This window comes from Urocitellus parryii, chromosome 4 (genome assembly GCF_045843805.1).
Source record: "Urocitellus parryii isolate mUroPar1 chromosome 4, mUroPar1.hap1, whole genome shotgun sequence".
Taxonomy (NCBI): Eukaryota; Metazoa; Chordata; class Mammalia; order Rodentia; family Sciuridae; genus Urocitellus; species Urocitellus parryii.
The window spans coordinates 3,931,181-3,950,027 of NC_135534.1; the positions used below are offsets into that span (position 1 = coordinate 3,931,181).

At 65.4% G+C, this 18,847-nt stretch overlaps 1 protein-coding gene across 3 annotated transcripts in view; it reads left to right on the forward strand.

Moving 5' to 3' along the window:
- The first annotated feature begins 522 nt into the window (after window positions 1-522).
- Window positions 523-18,847, forward strand: part of Shank2 (SH3 and multiple ankyrin repeat domains 2) — a 198,270-nt gene continuing 179,945 nt past the window's right edge. For all 3 annotated transcript variants that reach the window (XM_026414152.2, XM_077797377.1, XM_077797378.1), the window contains exons 1-4: window positions 523-559; window positions 4,098-4,416; window positions 12,749-12,918; window positions 18,053-18,166. In XM_026414152.2, the coding sequence (XP_026269937.2) occupies window positions 523-559; window positions 4,098-4,416; window positions 12,749-12,918; window positions 18,053-18,166 (640 nt within the window). The remainder of the gene's footprint in view (window positions 560-4,097; window positions 4,417-12,748; window positions 12,919-18,052; window positions 18,167-18,847) is intronic.

An 18,847-nucleotide genomic window follows, 5' to 3' on the forward strand; every position in this document is an offset into this window, starting at 1 on the left:
CTGCGAGCTGGCGAACAGACTTGGCTTTTTCTTTTAATTTTGTTTAAAAAAAAAAATAGAAAAGCACAGTGCATTATATTTAGCCGCAGGCGCACGGAGCACCAGCCCGGGTTTCCTTGGATAACTGGGGCTGGAGCTCACAGATACCTCCCAGCGTCTCCTGGCCGCCAGCACGCCCGCCCGCCCGCCCGCCCGCCCGCCGTTAACCCTGTGCGGTGCCGCTCCTCCGCGCCCAGCTCAGCTCACATGACGAACGCCGCCAGAGGTAGCCGGCTCTGAGAGCAGCCCCAGTCAACGGCAGTTGGTTCCCAGCTGACAGACAGAATATGGGGTGGGCTTTGTCGCCAGCACGCTGGGTCTGGCATGCCCAGCGATGCTCGGGAGCGCACAGTGCCCAGACGCCCGCCGCCACTCCCAGGGTCCCAGCCGCTCCAGCACGGAGGGGCCGGGCTGCGCGCCTAGCCTTCCTCCCCTCCGAGAAGGTTATATAATGAGCGGACCACTGCCAAAGTCGGAGGGAAAATGAAGTCTTTGTTAAATGCCTTCACAAAGAAGGAAGGTAAGGAGGGGGCTGCCGGGAGCCTCGGGCCAGGGACGGGGACTTCCAGTTCCTCCCAGGACCAGGGTGCTTAGTCGAGTCGGGCAAGGGCATCTTTGTGGTGTGCGATACCGTTGGGCTCTGGTGGGTCTGGGAGGTGGACACGGTTGAAGGTGCCCTTTTATTCGACTGGTTTCTAAGCCACCAGCCTTGGCAGAACCACGTTCCGGAATGTCCTCCCATGGTGTCTGTGCCGGAGGGGGCTCGTTAAGAACTAAGTCCTGGGAAAATCGGGGAAGTTTTGAGTCTAGGCTGCCCGTTACCTGAGGGCTGCTGAGCACCTGCCGGGAGAGGTCAGGGCACATGGCCGCTGCCCCAGATGGGCAGGTGCTTCAAAGCCACTCCCCAGCTCCCCTTGGCCGCCCCGGCTGGCAATTTCATGGAGTGGATGGAGAAGCCTCGTGGCGGACTTTAAAAGTGCATACGGTCTTTGTCATTCCTTGTGGGGCTTTTTTATTGTGGGGAAAAATGTATAAATAAATGCATGTAAGACGGCTAAGAAAATATCCACCCACCCAGAGTTTGCAGATTGCCTGAAAGAAGGAAACAGTTGGGTGGAATATTAATCATTTTCAGACAGGAAAAGAGTTATTTTTAACCCTTTTCACAAAAAAAACCATCATTTCCATGGATAGTACCAGTCAGTTTTGCCAGACAGGGAGCTCTCGTCCTTAGGAAATCAGAAGGTCTCTGCAGAGGTTACTTTAAAGGAATGAGGGAGTCCTCCCCAGCCCCGGCTCCTCCTATCACCAGCGCCGGGGAAATCTCGGTGCTCGGGAAGCTAATTTAGTGGGAATCTTGGTAATTAAGCAAGGTGATTTTCATTAAAACGCTCATGTCACCTAAGTGATTCCGTTTGAGCAACTTGCCTGGTCTTGGGGGAAGACGTAGAGGAAAATGTCCCGGACGTTCCAATCCGCAACCCCCCCCACCCCCGGCCAGCTCCCACGAGAGCGCCTGGTCCCCGGCTCTCCCCCTGCAGACCCCTTCCTGGGAATCTATTTGAAAGCAGCCTTTGCTTATGTTCATCTTCTCACACCGTTCACCAAAATTCACCTGCTGGGACTTGAACCGTGGGCTCCATGGAGAATGGGAGGACCTCAGCCCGGGGGCGATGGTGGCAGGTGACTTCTGCATCTGTCCCGTCTCCCCTGGGCTCTTCCTTCCTGAGGAGTTGATCCGGGCCCTGCCGGCCTCCCCGGATCCATAGCTTTTGCAGGAGGGGTGCTCAGACCTCACCTATCCTGGGTCACAGGAGGTGACGGACTGCGTCGCCGGGCACGGGTGCGAGCTCTCCTGCTCTCGAGGCGGGGCAGGGTCCTCCCGGTAGCCCAGGCCCCGCTGTGTCTGATTCAGCTTGTGGTCTTGCAGCCAGCGGGGTGGCGTGGCCCTCATCCCAGGGGTGACAGGTGGCCCTGTCTGAGGCTGCGGGACCTTCAGCCCCCTGCCTGGTCCTTCACCCCACCCCAGGTCTGGCATCTCTGAGGTCCCTAAAGCTCCAGCGCCACTCCTCCTGCAGAGCCTGGACCGTGGACTCTGGTGTCTTGGCCTCTGCCTGCTCAGGGGCAGAAGGGCCCGTGTGGTTTCCCTCAGTCCTGAGAAGCACCCCTGGGTGGCCTGGCCCAGGTGTGGCTCTTCTCCTAGAGGCTACTGCAGGACCCAGGCCCGGCCGCCCAGAGCAGCCAGCCTGTCCTCCTGCGTCTCCAGCCGGCCGGGCTGACCGTTGTGGGCGCCTTCACTGGAGAAAGTGGGGGTTGGGCCTGAGGTCCCCGGGGCCTGCTGCCTCGACGTCTTCCTCCCACAGAGGGCTTCCCCCACGGATAGGGGCCCGAGGCACCAGGCTGCCTACGTGGGAGACCCTGACCCTGACTGGCCCCACCCTCCCACTGTGCTGAACCAAAGGACACCAAGTCCAGCCTGTGACCGCAGGGAGCTTTCTGCCCTTCTGTGCAGTGTGCCAGTTTGTCCCAATTCTGTTTCCCAGGCACTTCCCAGCGTCACACCTCTCTCACGTGTCCCAGGAGAGACCTGCCAGCCTACCCCTGTGCCCAGGAGCTCCACCAGGGCCACCTCTGTCCCCCATGAACTCTACCAGGGCCACCTCTCTCCCCTGTGGGCTCTGCCAGGGCCACATGTGTCCCCTCTGAGCTCTGCCAGGGCCACCTCTGTTCCCTTGAACTCCATCAAGTCCACCTGTGTCCCCTGTGACCCCTGCGAGGGACTGTCCACTGGCCCTGCAATAGGCACAACCCCCCTCGGTTCCTCTGATGGGCCTCACGGGGTTCTCTGGCCTTGAGCACCAGGGGCAGATGCCCAGCCTGTCCTTGGCCACCCAGGGTACACGTCTCCTGGAGGACCTTAAGGTCCCTTCCCGGGGTGGGCTCCCTGGAGGACTAGGTGGCCTCTTGCTTCTCGGCTCTGGGTCGGCCCAACAGCTGTGCTGGCCTTTGGCAGCGCAGACCCCAGGCAAGTACAGAACCTGCCGAGGACATTGACAAGCGGGGGTGACACCCAGCATCCTTGGCCTCTCGGGCTGGTGGCATAGCTGTCCCCTGGAGCCTGGAGGGCCCTTGTGGAAGGGCAGCCCTCTGAGCACCAGGGCTGCTGCAGGGTGGACACAGCCCTGGGCTCCCCAGGAGAGCCGTCCCCTCCGTGTCCCCGGGCACACTGGGCTCGGGTGGGCGAGGGCCTGGCCTCTGGCAGACGTCCCAGAACCAGGCGAGGTGAGCCCCAGCTGGATGGCTGAGGAAGGGCCCCTGCTGGGGCACTTGCAGCCTGGTTCGCCTGCCCGCGTCCCTGTGGCGAGGACCTCGGGCCTGGGCCGTGTGTGAAGAGCAGACGGTCTTTGTCCCGGGTCCTGGGGGCTGGAGTCTGGGTCCAGGTGTCCTGGCTCCCCAGGCCTCTCTCCGTGGCTGGCCGACGGCGGTTCCTTCCTGTGTCCTCGCGTGGCGTCCTCTGTGTGTCGTGTCCTGTCTCCTCTTACAAGAACGCCACCCCGTGGGACTCGGGCCCGTGCTGGTGACCCATTTTCACGTCACTGCCTGGGTGAGGGCCTCTCTCTAGAAGCCGTCCCCTTGTGAGGCGCAGGGCCCGACCCCAGCCTGTGGACTTCGGGGGCAGGGATTCTCCCCACACAGAGGCCCAGCTCAGTCCTCAGCAGGGGACACGGCGGTGCTGCGTGTCCCAGCTGCCTGTTGGACCGGGCTCTGTCCCACGTGCGTCTGAGCCAGCTGCCTCTTCCCAGGCTGCGGAAGGGGTGGGCGCTGGCGATGGAAGCTGGGACCCCGGTCCCTTCCATCGGGGCCTGGCTGGAGCCCTCTGCCTTCTGCACCCCTGCCTCCAGGTCGGGGGTGAGTCCTGGCCTCTGGGAGCCCAGCTGGAGCCTCGCAGAGCTCGGCCCCTCGCCCTGGGGTCGCCTGGGGGCTGGGAGGCATGAGCCTGGCCTCGGGGTCACCCCCTGGACGCACTCACCCACCTCTTTTCACTCTCTCCCGCCCAGTGCCCTTCCGAGAGGCCCCGGCCTACTCCAACCGCAGGCGGCGGCTCCCCAACACGCTGGCCGCCCCCCGGGTCCTGCTGCGCTCCAACAGCGACAACAACCTCCATGCCAGCGCACCTGACTGGGCCGTGTGCCCCACGGCCACCGCCCACCGCAGCCTCTCGCCCCAGCTGCTGCAGCAGATGCCCAGCAAGCCGGACGGCGTGGCCAAGAGCGTGGCCAGCTACGCCCCCGGGCCCCGCAGCCGCTCCCCGTCGCTCAACAGGCTGGGCGGTGCCAGCGAGGACGGCAAGAGGCCGCAGCCACACTGGCACGTGGGGTAAGGAGCAGCGGGGCCAGGCCTCGGGAGGGGACCTCGCGCTGAGGGGCCTCGCACTTCCGCCGCCCAGGGCTGGAGCCAGGGAGCCTGGCTGCTGCTCGCGGGGGCCTCTGGGCGGGTGCGCCCTCCTGAGCCTCTCGCCCAGTGGGCAGCTCTGCAGGCCTAGGGCAGCTGGGAGGCTCCTGGGAGGAGCCAGGTCAGGGGGTGCCAGCCCGGGCCTCCTTTCCTGCCCTGGCACACCCACATCTTGGTCTCCAAATGAGACAGCAGGAGAGCAGGGGGCAGCAAGTGGGACCGCGCCCGGCGACCCCTCCGTGAGGTCTGCCATCCCAGCGCACCTGTCCTCGCAACGCCCCACAGAGTGGCAGCGGAGCCCTGGCACAGGCCAGGCCAAGGCTCAGAGGCCGCCGGAATGGTCTTAGCCAGAGGGTGTGACGGCCCAGTACAGCAGGGGCTCCCGGAGCCCCTCGGTCAGTCTCTGAGGCAGTCCAGGTGACAGGAGCCTCAGGACAGGCCAGCTCTAGGCCAAAGGGACCCCGTACTCTCTTGTCCCTGGACATCCAGGGAGCTGCACTGGTGCCCAGCACCAAGCCCTGGGCACAGTCGGCCTCGTCACCCCCCTTCCAAGACTCCTAGGCAAGGAAGGGGCTTTAGGTTCCACTCACTGTTGGGGCCTCAAGGTCTGGGTTCGATGTTTGGGGACTCCAAGGGACAGCAGTGTTGGTCACCATCACTTTCAACACCAGCTAGTGCTTGCTGAGACCCACAGCCCGCACGGGGACCCCACTCCTGCTTCAGCCTGAGTCACACAGCCAGCGCGGGGCCAGACCAGGTCCCGGGGCCACACAGCCAGCGCTGGGCCAGACCAGGTCCCGGGGTCAGGGCCTGGTGAGGTGGAGTCCACATGGGCGTGGGCCCCTGGGCCTGGGTTTCCCTGCTGACGTTTGGTCTAGAACTTGGTGCTTGGGGCCTGGGGCCACCCGTAGCCCCTCCCTGGCTCCTCCCGGCCTCCACTGCTGCCTGGGTTCCCCATTCTGACCACACCAAGTCTTTCTGGACGAGGTCCGGCCCTTGGGCCAGTCCTGAGCCACACAGCACCCAGCCTGCAGCAGGGTGTGATGGGGAGGGGACAGCACCCTGTGGTCCGGTCCAGGAGGGAGCTATTGTCCTGGCTGACCTCAGGCCGGGGCTGGGGTCTAGGAGCTGGGCGCACTGCTGTGGGGATGGAACACAGGTCTCCCCTCAGGGCCCAGCCTCTCACCTGTCCACCCAGTAGGCCCTGAGCTCCTAGCCCATCTGTCCAGCAGGCCTGAGCTCCTAGCCCATCCATCTGTCCAGCAGGCCCTGAGCTCCCAGCTGTCTGTCCAGCAGGCCCTGAGCTCCTAGCCCATCCATCTGTCCAGCAGGCCCTGGGCTCCCAGCCGTCTGTCCAGCAGGCCCTGAGCTCCCAGCTGTCTGTCCAGCAGGCCCTGAGCTCCTAGCCCATCCATCTGTCCAGCAGGCCCTGAGCTCCCAGCTGTCTGTCCAGCAGGCCCTGGGCTCCCAGCCGTCTGTCCAGCAGGCCCTGAGCTCCCAGCCCGGCCGCCCCGCCCAGCAGAGCTGAAGCACGTGCCTGTTCCTGCTGCTGGTCTAGATTCTGGCTCTGAGCAGCCCCCGGGGGGAGTCCAGGTGCTAAGAACAGTTGAGAGCTAAATAGAGGGTCCCCCGAGACCCCGGTCCACCCACCCTGCTGGAGTCGGACTGCAGTTTATAGATGGCCCCTCCCCCCGAGGCCTAGCAGGTGGGGAAGTCGTGGGGCAGGGGTGTCGGACACGCCACACAGGAGCGCCTGGAGGAGGGGCGTGCACGCGTGTCTGTGCGTGTGCACATGTGGGTTGCGTGTTCGTGTGCCCTGTGTGTGTGCGTGTAGGGTGCTCCCTGTGCGTGTGTGTGTGCATCTGTGTGTACGTACCTATTTGCTTGTGAAATGTGTCCTGGTGTGTATTGTGATGCACTTGTGTGTACACAGGGCCACATGTGTGTGTCCGGCTGCTTCTGCGCGCGTGTGTGTGCACATGGGTGGCCCTCAGCAGCCAGCCTGACTCTCATGATCAGCGCCTGGACTCCTGGACATGTTCTTTTGGCCCACACCTCAGTTGCTGTGTGACTGCAGGCTGTTACTTACCTACTCTGTGCCTCGTCTTTGTGGACTATGAAATGAAGATCAGACAGTGACCAACTTCAGGTTGTTCTCAGGTTAAAGGAAGGCCCCTGGGGAGCCACTGAGGGCAGTGCCTGATACGTGCACCATCCTCGCTGCCCAAGAGCCCAAATCCTGTCCAGCAAGCCCAGGGCTCCGCCAGGCCTTCCCCTGGTCACCACAGCTGTTGGAAGAGTGACCGACTAGCCATGTTTCCCTGACATGGGCGGGATAGCCCGTCCCCTAACCATGGGCCTGCTGCCTGCCCGGAGTCAGGAGGTCCCTGCAGCCTGGCCGTCAACCTTCCTTGAGATGGCACCTGACCAGCCAGTCCTGCCTGGCCTGGCCCCTCCTCTGTCCTCCCCCCAGAGTCTGCCTGTCCCTCTGCCCAGGACCAGCCCCTTGTTGGTGACAGGGGAGCCCCGCCATGGGCACCGACCAGTCCACACGTCCTCCCTGACCCCCTGTCCTGCCAGGGCCTTTCAGTGGCACTGCCCAGCAGGCAGGAGGGGGCCGGGGAGGCAGGATGGGGTGGGGCTGCAGGTGCTGCCCTGTGCCCTGGGCCTGGCCACGTGTGCTGGGGCGTGCAGAGGACAGCTGGCCACCCTGCTCACTCACCCATGGAGTGGCAATCTGAGGCCACCTGGGCACAGGGACAGCCAGGTGCATGGTTCTGCAGACATCTGGGCATGGACATCAGGGTGTGGGGCCAGTGCACTGACCAGGCTGGGGTCAGAATGTCCCTCCAGCCAGCTGGAGCTGGGGCCTCGTGGCTGGAGCAGCCTGGCCAGGGTGAGGCTCCCCGGTCTGTGCCTGGGGAAGGGGCTGACCTCTACCCAGGCAGGGGAAGGGCCTAGTCTGGCCCGGGTGACAGGATGGTATCCCAGCCCAGTGACCCCTCTGCTCCTCCATTGTCCTTGAAGCTTAGCACAGGGCCCTGTCCCCCATGGGCCCGCCAGCTCTCTCCTGGGGCAGCTAGGGCCAGCGGGGCAGGCCTCATGGGACATGGGAAGGGGCATGCTGGCCCTGGCCTCCTGGTGGTCTTGGGGCTCCAGGGCCCGTTGTGGTCACCAGCAGAGCCCAAGAGGTGGGGTTACGACCCCCTGTTGCTTGGAGAAGCCCTGTCCCTCCCTCGGTGGCCCAGCACCAGCCCCGCTTCCCCAACCTTGGGCAGGTCACCCGCCTCTGTGCCTCAGTGTTCCCGGGGACAGTGGCCTCCTGGTGCCACCTCCTGTGCGTGGAGGGGGGGTCATGGGGTTGCAGTCACAGGCTGCAGCCTGGACCTGGTCGCAGTTAAGTCCCGTGGCCGCTCTGCTGAGCCTGCAGGGTGGGCAGCTGGAAAGAGTCCTTGGCCGCTGGAGCTCCTGGGCCCCGTCCAGCGTCCCGTGGGGGTGGGCGGCCCTGGCTGGGGCCAAGAGGCAGGAGAAGCGGAGATGGCCAGGCTGGTGGGGAGGCAGCATCCTGAGCAAGGAGGGGGCCTGCCCAGGCCCTGCAGCCCACACCACCTGTCCCCTGTGTGCTCACAGCCGAGGGGAGGCGCCACCCGGCTCCCCTCCCCTGGACTGAGCTTACTGGCCTGGCCGCCAGACAGAGACAGCAGGCCGCTGAGGGGCGCCTGAGGGGGACCAGAGCCAGCCTCAGGCCAAGCCTCAGGGCAGCCCTGGTGGGTGGGGTGAGGGCTCCCACCTGGACGCCTGCTGGCACCAGTGGCCTGTCCCTCCCATCCAGGGCCTGTGCTGGGCAGGAGCCCCCACCCCAGGGAGGAGCTGCCCTCCTGCAGAGAAGGGAAGCAGCCCCCTGGAGGGAGGCCTCACGGAGCCCTTGGGGCTGTCCTGACCGTGTCCTAACAGGAGGGGCTCCGGGTGGTCACCCAGGCCTGCTGGGAGCTGAGGGCTCCCACTCTGAACATCTGCCCCCTGCTGCCAGGCCAGCCCAGAGCCTGTGGCTGGGCGTCATGGAGAAGGAGGAGGGGGAGGGACACCCGCGCCTGTCCTGGTCCTCAGCTCCGCCTGCGTCTCCCGCTCACCTTCCCTGACCGTCCATCCCCTCGCCTCAGTCCCTGTGTGTCCCTGTCCTCGCAGACACGGTGCAGAGGGGTGGAAATCACTGCGCCGGGGGCACCGTCCCTGCCCCTGCTCAGGCGCCGGCTCTGCACTCACCCAGCCCAAGGCGGCGCCCTCTACTGGTGCCCGGGGGCACCACTGGGCCACAGTCCGGAGAACCCCTGGGAGATACCTGGGTCCACCCGTCCCGTCACCAAGGGTGGGTGGCCAGGGTCACCTGCAGCATAGGGGTTCCATGTCTTTCTTCAGAGACTGGGCAGCAGGTCCCCAGGGCCGCTCTGGCCTCACCCACCCAGGGGACACTCTGGCCACCCTCTCATCAAACATCTGCTCCCAGGTGGGATGAGGCCAGCAGGGAGCAAAGGCTGGGGACGAGGCCAGCAGGCAGAGCTTGGTTTTGCTGGCCACCCGCTGGCTGTGTCTGCTGGGAGCCGTGGGCCTCCCCGAGCCCTGTCCACCTCTGGGGGTTCAGGACTAAAGGGGAAGATGGTCCTGAGGAAGGGGACAGAGCACCCCTGGCCTTCCTGCCCCCGGCAGAGGCCACTTTCCCACTCAGTGCCGGGGAGGGACATTCTCCCCAGATGGCACTTCCCAGTGAGGGACAGGGCACTCGGAGGCCGCGGAACCCTGAGCTGTAGCCATGGGCTTCCGGCCTCGGGGACTCTTCCTGCTTCCTGTGCGGCTGGGAGCAGGTCTGGAGGGTCCTGGGGGCCTGTGCACCCCTCCCCAGGGACAGAGCCCCATCTTGACAGGTGCGTGGATGTGAAGGTGGCCGGGGTGCCCCGTGGCTCTGCTCTGTGCCCACCCACCTGCCCTCTCTCTGCTTCCTTGGGGAGGTGGGGACCTGGACAGGCCAGCCCACTCTCGGTGGAATAGGGACCAGATTTCCTCCATGAGGGTGGTCACTGTGCTCCCCGCTCAGCCCAGTCCTGACCCAGAAAGCGGGGCACAGGCCCTGCTGCCACCCTGTGTGTCACCTGCCGCCAGGGTACAGTGGCACCTCACTGGGGAGGCTAGGCATAGCGATGGGCCAGGTGCCCCAGGATCAGGCCTGGCCAGCAGGCGAGGGAGGTGGAGGGCACACCTGGGGAGCAGGCGCTGGCTGGGCACCTACGGATGACAGTCCACACCTTTGCTCCTTGAGCATTCTGTGGCGCTCTGGGCTCCCCGTCTGTGGTCCCTGTCTCTGACAGGTGGCCACCTGAGCCTGAGTATGCCCCCTCTGCCTGCAGCGAGGGTGTGCGTGCCACCGCAGATGTGAGGGAGGTGTGCCGTGCCCGGCGCTGACACCCTGGAGGACCTGGGGCCGTGGAGTCACACGGTCACGGTTCAGACCTCCCCGGGGAGTGGAGGATGCACCACCCGGAGGTGGAGAGGGGCCCCGTGAGCCAAGTAGAGAGGCTGACGTGGGAGGGGCTGCTGGTGAACCCCTGTTGTCCCAGGTGGGGCTCTCGCACCTCCCCACCTGGAGCCAGGGGTGGCCCTGGCTGGCACATGGACAGAGGCTCCACTGCGGCCAGCTAGCGCCTGGCCCAGGAGGCCAGGGAGGGAAGCCTGCCGTGGGGCGGGGGTGGTGGGCTCTGAGCTTTCTGGACTGCAGCCGTCAGAGAAGCCAGTGGTGCTGAGCCCAGCCGGGGACTTCCGTGCTGGACATGCCACCCTTTGTGTCAGAGCCTGTGACTGGCCATGTCCCCGAGCTCCTCCTGTCCCTCCTCTGCAGGAGAGGAGCCTGGGAGGGACCGGCAGGCCCCAGGGCCAGGCCATCTGCCACCAGCCCTGCCCCTCCACGCTGGCCCAGCCTCCAGGTCTCCTCGGGCACCCTCTGTCCTCTGGCCTGTGCCGCTCCCCACCTCTCTGTGAGCCTGGGAGCCCTTCCCTCCCTGCCGCTGAGCCCACCAGCAGTGAGCTGGCCCAGGGTGAGGACTGGGTGAATGGAGACGTTCAGTGTGGAGGCCGCCCCACTCCCCGGGGTGGCTGGGAAGTGGCCCAGTTCCCTCATCCAAGTCACCCGACTCCACAGTGCCGGCTCTCGGACTCAGAGCCCAGGGACTTGGTCCTCAGACGGCTGGAATTCCAGCTGCTGCTCTTGGCCAGGACACAGGGAAGCGCAGGCAGCTAGGGCTGGGGAGCTGCAGACCCATCTCGCTGCATGGGCTGGACCCCGGGTGCCCTGGCCTGGCCTCCCCATGCTCCACACTAAGGGGACAGCCACTGCTCATCCTGGCTGCTCTCTGGGGCTGCCGCGGGGAGAGCAGGGCCTGGGAGGAGCAAGGCCTGGAGGCACAGGCGAGAGCTCTGTCCTTGTCCCATCACCACGGGGAGGAGCAGGCGCCGGGGATGAAGGCCACTTTGGCAGGTGGCCCCAGCGTGGTGGGCCAGCCTCCACCCTGCCAGCCCTGTGGGCACCTCCTGGGGGTGCCCAGCTGCACCTTCAGACAGGTGTGGTGCAGCCAAGGGCTCCTCCTGGGTCACTGCCACGCAGCCCTTGGGGTGCTCGGGGACAGTGACCTCCACAGGGCCCCACGGTGGAGGCCCCTGACCAAGCCATCAGGGGTTGAATGAGGAGGTGACACTGAGGCCACAGCCCACCCTGCGTCTCCACCTTGCGCCAAGGCTGCTTGGCAGTGGCGGGATTCGGAACCCTCAGGTCAGCAGCTGTCACTTAGTGGGAGAAAGCCCAGGGCAGGCCACAGGGCACCTGCACCGTGTCCCCAGCACCCAGGGGAGCCTCTAGGCTGCCCCTGGGCCACGGGAGGCAGGGTGGCCTGGTTTCCTGTGCTCGGAGCTTCATGTGGGTCAAGGACAAATCTGGGCCTTGGGGCTGAGCAGGCGGACCCTCCGTCCAGTCCCCTCCGCTCCTCGCTATGGTATGAATCGTGGTCTAAGGCCACAGCCCAATTACGCACACGCAGATTGAGCTCCTCCAGACACCAGCCAGGGTCCCCGTGACTGGACCCCACAGTCGTGACGCTGAGCAGCCACCAGGGACCACGACGAACCATCTCTGACGTTCCAGAGGCACAAACCAGACCCTGCCGCGTACTTCGGGGTGCACTCTGGGGTGTGCACAGGATGAGAGGCACACGGGGTTCACATTAAGTGAAGAAGGTGGATCCCATTGACAGCCTGTCCTTGTCACTGTCGAGGGAGCAAGATGAGATAAAGAGCTGCTCTGCAGGTGGCCCCAGCCCCGTGCCTCTGCCCGCCCATCTCTGGCCACTGCTGGGGACCTCTGGGTCGGGGCTGGCCTCACCCCATCGCTCTGTGAAATCAGAGACTCAAAGCAAGTAAAGATCCGGGTTCCTCGGGGGAGCTGGGCCGGGAGCTGGACGTAGCTGCTGTTCCTAGAGGTCCTGGGCGTTCCTCGCCCCCTGACGGCCGCTCACGCGGACGGGCTCAGTGGGACCCAGGGCTCCCCTTCACGGCCGCCGCCACCTGAGACTTTTATCAATTGTGGGGGAATATCCAGAACATAAGGTCTGCCATCTTAATCGCTTTTAAGTGCGCAGTCCAAGGACGCTGGGCGCGCTCACCCTGCAGGGCACTGTCCACTCGGCCTCCTGGGTGCGCCCACCTCCCCAGGCTGTGGCTCTGTCCACCAAGTGTGACTCCCCAGCTGTTGGCGCCCTGTGCTGTGTTGTTGCGTGGCCCTGGGGACAGCAGGCGGCCCTGTCCGGGGTCCCTGCAGTGCCTCTGACCGGCCTCTCCTGCTGAGCAGTGTCCTCGGTCCATGGGTCAGAGTGTCCCTTTAGTTCTGAATAATGCTCCCCTGTGTGGAAGGACCACAGTGTGTCGTCAAGGGACACCTGGGAGGCTGCCACCATGCACTGGGTGCGCCGTGGGGGCCGGGGAGGGCGTGAATCCCCTGATGCCCTGCCTTTCCTGCCCTGCGATGGGCCCACAGAGTTGCTGGGTCAGCTTGGGCCTTCACGCTCGCCGCCCAGCCCATACACATGGCCATCACCCGCAGCCTCATGGGGTCAAGGTGACGCTGGCAGCCTGGCGTGGCGGGTGGGGCGTGGCTGGCAGCTGGTGTGGCGGCGGAGCATGGCTTTCTGACCCCGTCTCCCCACCTTCTTCTTCCCTCCAGGCCGCCTTTCACTCCTGGTGCCAGCAAGGACTCCCTGTCGGCCTTCGAGTACCCAGGGCCCAAGCGGAAGCTCTACAGCGCGGTGCCTGGGAGACTCTTCGTCGTCGTGAAGCCATACCAACCCCAAGTCGATGGCGAGATCCCCCTTCACCGTGGAGACAGGGTCAAAGGTCAGCGTCTGGGGCAGGGCCAGCCAGCGCCCCTCAGCCTCCGTTGAGCCCCCGGAGGACCTGCTGGGGTGGCAGCAGAGACCGGGGGGCAGCACAGGGAACGGGGCTGGAGGGAAGGCCCACACCTGCAGTGGCTCGGAAGGGCAGGCCTCCCCCACCAGAAAACCCCAGGATCCCGAGCAGATGGGCTTGGGCAGGCCCCGGCCTGAGTATCCAGCTGGACGGTCCAGCTGTAGGCGAGGCCTGGGTCTGCAGCACTCCAAGGAAGAGGTCCACCTGGTCAGAGGGATTCTCAGCAGCATCCGGGGACTGCCCGGAAAGCCCCTTGAGGGTGCCAGGCGGGCAGGTGGGCTGTCTCCAAGGGCACTGGGCAGCCAGCGATGCCCCTGCACGGGCACCGTCATCTGGGAGGCCCTTCAAGGGGTGAGCACAGACGGCACGTGTTGGTTGTCGGTGGCAGGATCAGAGGCCGGTCTCAAGGCCCCGAGGAAGCTAGAGCGGGGCAGTGGGGGCCGTGGGAACTCACTGAGTGGAGCATGGAGGGACTCCACGCGTGCCCAGCGTGCCCAGGCCCTGCCCTGGACAGGCTTCCAGCAGCGCAGGGGATGGGCTGAAAGCGGGCTCCTGACAGTGCCGTCAGCCAGCTCCAGTCCTGCCCTCTGCCCGGGCCACCTGGCCCACGGTGGTCATCGGTGCCTTTCTCTGACTTCTCCGGGCTTCTGCAAGGGTCTCGAGATGGCAGGGCCCCGTCCTGTCTCTGGTCCAGTGTCACAGCTGCCTGGTCACTTGACAGTCTATTCCTTCCTCTTCCAAGTTCGCTCTTTCCTCTGATGTCCCTCGAGTGAATTTTATGATTTCAGAAATTACATGTTCACGGGTTTTCCATCTGTATGCTTATTTTACTATTTGCCAAGGCTTCCTGTTACTCTGGTGGGATTTTTTGTTGATTGAAAACGTGTTGTTTTATCAGTTGGTGTAATTGCCACATTAACTGCCCCAACCCCACCTGATGGTCTCAGCATCGGGTTCATGTCGGGTCTGGGCTCAGCAGCTTCTCCTCCCCTTGGGAACATGGTTCCTTCTCTTACTTCAAGTGTCTAGTAATTTTCCATTGCTTTCTGGCCATCAGCCTGTGGAGCCACATCCTTGAGCTGGGGAGAGTCTGCTGTTCCAATCCCACCAGCATCTTCCCTTGTTTCCGCAGTTGCCCCGGGAGAGCTCCATGCTCCTGCAGGCCCAGGGGAGAGCTCTGTGCTCCTCCAGGTCCAGGGGAGAGCCCCGTGCTCCTGCAGGCCCAGGGGAGAGCCCCGTGCTCCTGCAGGTCCAGGGGAGAGCTCCGTGCAGGTCCAGGGGAGAGCTCCGTGCAGGTCCAGGGGAGAGCTCTGTGCAGGCCCAGGGGAGAGCTCCGTGCTCCTGCAGGTCCAGGGGAGAGCCCCGTGCTCCCGCAGGCCCAGGGGAGAGCCCCGTGCTCCCGCAGGTCCAGGGGAGAGCCCCGTGCTCCCGCAGGTCCAGGGGAGAGCCCCGTGCTCCCGCAGGTCCAGGGGAGAGCCCCGTGCTCCCCCAGGTCCAGGGGAGAGCCCCGTGCTCCCCCAGGTCCAGGGAAGAGCTCCGTGCTTCTGCAGGTCCAGGGAAGAGCCCCGTGCTCCTGCAGGTCCAGGGGAGAGCCCCGTGCTCCCGCAGGTCCAGGGGAGAGCCCCATGCTCCCCCAGGTCCAGGGGAGAGCCCCGTGCTCCTGCAGGTCCAGGGGAGAGCTCCGTGCAGGTCCAGGGGAGAGCCCCGTGCTCCTGCAGGTCCAGGGGAGAGCTCCGTGCAGGTCCCGTGCAGGTCCCGTGCAGTGGGGCATGGGCTTCCCTGGACTAGACACTTTTAGTGATCCCACCGGGTAGGGACCGTGTGGGGAGTCAGCTCGCAGGGTCCGCATCTGCACCCGCCCTCTATGACCTCTCATGACCAGGCTTCGCAGGTTGCAGGGGTCATCGGGTGCAGAGGGGAGGCCCCACACCTGTCCACTGGCAGGGCTGTTGCTCATGAGGCTTCTGTGAGCTCCTCTGACCACAGCAGAGCTGGCAGGGCACAGGGGCTAGAGAAGCCCAGCCTCAAGGACCTCCCTGTCCCCCCTGCCCATGCCCCTCACACCCTCCACTCAGGTGACAGCAGATGCAGCCACCACCAGTGGGGACAGGCAGGTTCCCAGCACCGTCATCCGGTCAGCACCAGGGAGAACCCTGCAGAAGACCACGGCTTGCCCAGCTGGTCAGGGAGGCTGGAGGCTATGCACACCTGTGGCCTGCCTCTCACCTCTGCCATGGACACTGCCCAACCTGGGACCCCCTTCACCCCCTGGTCCACCCCTCAGCCCAGGCTCTGCGGTCAGCTGAGCCCCTGCCACAGCCCTGGGCCTTCACTCCAGAGGACCCCTCCCCCATCACGCCAGGCTCCTGGGGCTTCTGGTCAAGCAGGACTACAAGGAGCCTGCAGGGCCTTCCCAGTGACCCCTGCCCAGCCACGTCCCTTGGGCCTTAGTGGCCTCCATAAATGTGGCACGATGGCAGGGAGGTCCACATGGGGACGGGTGTGCGGCACTACTCTCTAGGCTGGTGACGTTTCTGGTTCCCAGGTTGCTGATCTGTCTGTGGGGGTCCATGCCAGTCATTCTGCGCAGCTGACCCCTGCTGGACAGCTGCACATGTGGGTGGAGCCTGGTGGGAGAGCCAGGGCCCGGCTTGGGGCTTAGGCTGAAGGGCAGCCCCTGGAAGAGCTGGGCAGGGCCTGGGGCAGGGGCAGGAGCGTGTGGAGCAAGAGGAGAGGCCTCAGGACAGGAGTGTGCCATGTCAGAGACGTCCCCGCAGAGAGCGTCTGTGTCCCCCCCTCCTGGCACTGTCTTTGTGACCCCAGGGCCCTGCACATCCTGGGTAAATTCAAAGTGCACCTGTGTGGAAATCCCGGCGTCCCCCAGGGTCCATTCCAACAGGAGACGGGGCAGAGTGTGGGAGGTGGCCCCCGGTCCTCCCCGCTCCTCCAGGGCCTGGCTGGTTTCTGCCCCAGACGGAGTGGACAGGGCGTCGGGCACCGGTGTGGCCGGTGGAGAGCTCCCTGCCCTCGGCCACCCAGCTGGTCAGACAGGGAGTGTCTGGTTTCCAGCTGCCCAGGGAGGCTGGAGGGTCCTGGAGGGAGAGGTCCACCAGGGTGCTGGGCGTGGTAGCAGGGCACGCTGGCCCTGAAGACAGCGAGCAGTGCCCCATCCATTCCTCGGATGCCCTGCAGCATCGTCTGTGGGGACAGAGGCGTATGTGGACGGTCCTCCCTCTCACAGGCTCCCAGGGCCCTGGACCTGCTGCACACGCCCGACCCAGAGGCAGAGCTCTCGTGCCACACATGGGCCCCTCACCACTGGGCTGTCAGTGCCCCTCCCCGGCTCCTCTGCAGTGCCATCAGCAGCCAGGGCTCAGGGGACAGCCGCCCTGGCCCATCCCACCGCGAGGTGGCATCCTGGAGCTCAGGGGCCAGGCTCCTGTGTTCCCCACAGAAAGAAGGGCCCCGGGGCCCGCCGACTCCTGGCCCAGCGTCCTTCCTTGTTCCCCACAGAGGACTCCTCTGTCCTCGGCATCTCCTCACAGGGACAGAATGAAGTCACCGATTGGTGGGGGACCCAACTCCCCCCACAGCCCCACCTCAGGGAGTGCCGAACCTGCAGGGCCACACCCGGTGCAGGACTCAGGTGGCTGCTAGCAGCAGGTGGAGCTGGGACGGCCACCGCTGGGCGTGTGTGAGCTGGGACGGGACTGAGGCTGCCCTCCGCCCACCCCACGCCCTCTCCCAAAGAGGACCCTCAGCTGCCAGAAACGCCAAGGTCCCACGCGCTGTCCACCCAGAGTGGACAGCATGCAGGGAGCCAGCAGCGGGGTCCTGGCCGCGCCTGGCACTCACACCTGGCACCCACAGCGGCGCAGTAGCTCGGGAGTCTTATCCCCCCCAGGAAGGTCCCAGTTGGACCTACGCAGCCCCTCCCTCAGCAGCAGGATGAGAGGGGCTCCTCAAGGCCTGGGCTGTGAGGCCCCTGCTCCCTCCCTGCTGCCCGGGGCTCCGCGGGCTCTGCCGAGTGTCGGGCAGCTGGGCCGCGTGGAATCCAAGGGGTTGGCCCCGTCCTGGGAGGAAGCTGGGCTGGTGGCTCTGGCCGTGTGGGTCAGCTGTGTGTGGTCTGTTCCCTGTGGGTCACTCTTCAGATGACGAGGCAAGATCCTGCGAAGCCCGGGTCTTCTGTGCCGTTGACCTTCGACGTCAGGGCCGGGTGGGTCTGTATCTGGCCTGTGGGTTAACCTGCGGCGGCAGGAAGGGCCTGTGCTGCCCGAGCCCTCTCCGCAGGCTGGGGCTACGCACCCCCAGTGCTGTCAGAGGAGACCCCTGTGGAGACCCTGCCCTGCAGCACAGCTGCGTTCCGGGTGGGGCAGGGGAGGGGGCGCGGGGGTCCCTCCCCCATGTGCCACCTGAGTCCGCCCTCACACCTGGAAGAGCATCCAATGGGGCTGTGGGGAGCCGTGGGTCCTGGTGACTCCCCTGGTCCCCAGCATCTGTGGACCCGTGTCCCTCCCTTGTGCTCAGCCGCGAGGCTTCAAGACAAACACCCTCATCCCTTCAGCCCAGGGACCTACTGTGTACCTGGCACCCCACCCAGGGTGGAGGTGTCGGACCCTGCACTGAGGGTTCACCGTCCTGGAGACGGGGACGGCCGTGTCTGTCCAGCTGTGCAGTGGGCCCCAAGGACACGTCACTGTGTGGCTCCTTGCCTTCTCTCTAAAGGTGGGGTTTTCCTGCAAAGTCAGAAAGAGACTGGCACGCTCACCCGCAGCAGCTCATCAATGGGCTCCCTGGTGGCAGGCCAAGGCCGGGGCCCCTGGGACGGTGCTGGCCCAGTGGGCCTTTCCACCCGGCCTGTCCTTGCGGGTTTGGGGTGGCACTCATGATCGTCACACAGCCCTGCGGATTCTGTCCTGCTCTTGGAGATGCTGAGCCAGGCCGTGGGGCCTCCTCCTGGCTCCCTCCCTACTTCGGTGCCCAGCCTGGCGTCCTCAGGGGAGAAGTCCCTGGCGGGTCACCCCATGTCCTCTGGCTCACTCTCTCCCTCCTTGTCCCCTAGTTCTGAGCATCGGCGAAGGTGGCTTCTGGGAAGGCAGTGCCCGCGGCCACATCGGGTGGTTCCCGGCCGAGTGCGTGGAGGAGGTGCAGTGCAAGCCCAGGGAGGGCCAGGCAGGTAAGCCCTCGGCCGGCCTCGGTCTCTGATCACCATCACCGCTCCCTGCCACGTGCAGCGGGTCAGCTGTGGTGGGGTCCCCGGGGGACTCCTCTGGATCCTGGACACACTTGGCTGGTTCTGTTTGGTGGGCTTCGCCCAAGCCAGGAACTCCTGCAAGGTGGCGCGAGTGCCCAGCGCCGGGCGGCTCAGGCGCGTGTCCTGGGACAGGAAGTTTGTGGGCACGTGCCTTCCCCCCCCACCCAGCTCGGATGTTGGAGCTGCTCACACGCGGGCGGCCATGGCTCAGGAACCCGTAAATCTGTTCTGAAGGCGCGAGGGCCGGGCATGGCCGTAGGCGGGGTCAGGAGACCCCCGTGGGAGGGCAGGGGAAGGAGGGCCACAGGTCCTTAGAGGTCACTGGCCTGCTGGGCTGGGCCCTGTGGCCACGAGCTCTCTCAGATGTGCCTACTGCCCGGCTCCTGAGGCCCAGAGGGGAGTCGGCCCTCCCCAGGCCCCAGGGCCTGCGTGGTCACCGCAGGGTGCTGGGTTCCCAGTCTCTGCTCAGCGAAGAATGGACACAGAGTGGCCAGCAAGCAGCAGGTCCATTGCAAAAGTGACAGAGGCAGACTTCAGAGGAAGGGCCGGAGCTGGGGGTCTGGTGGGCTGGCCTGTCCTTTCTGTGGTCTCTGAACGTCCTTC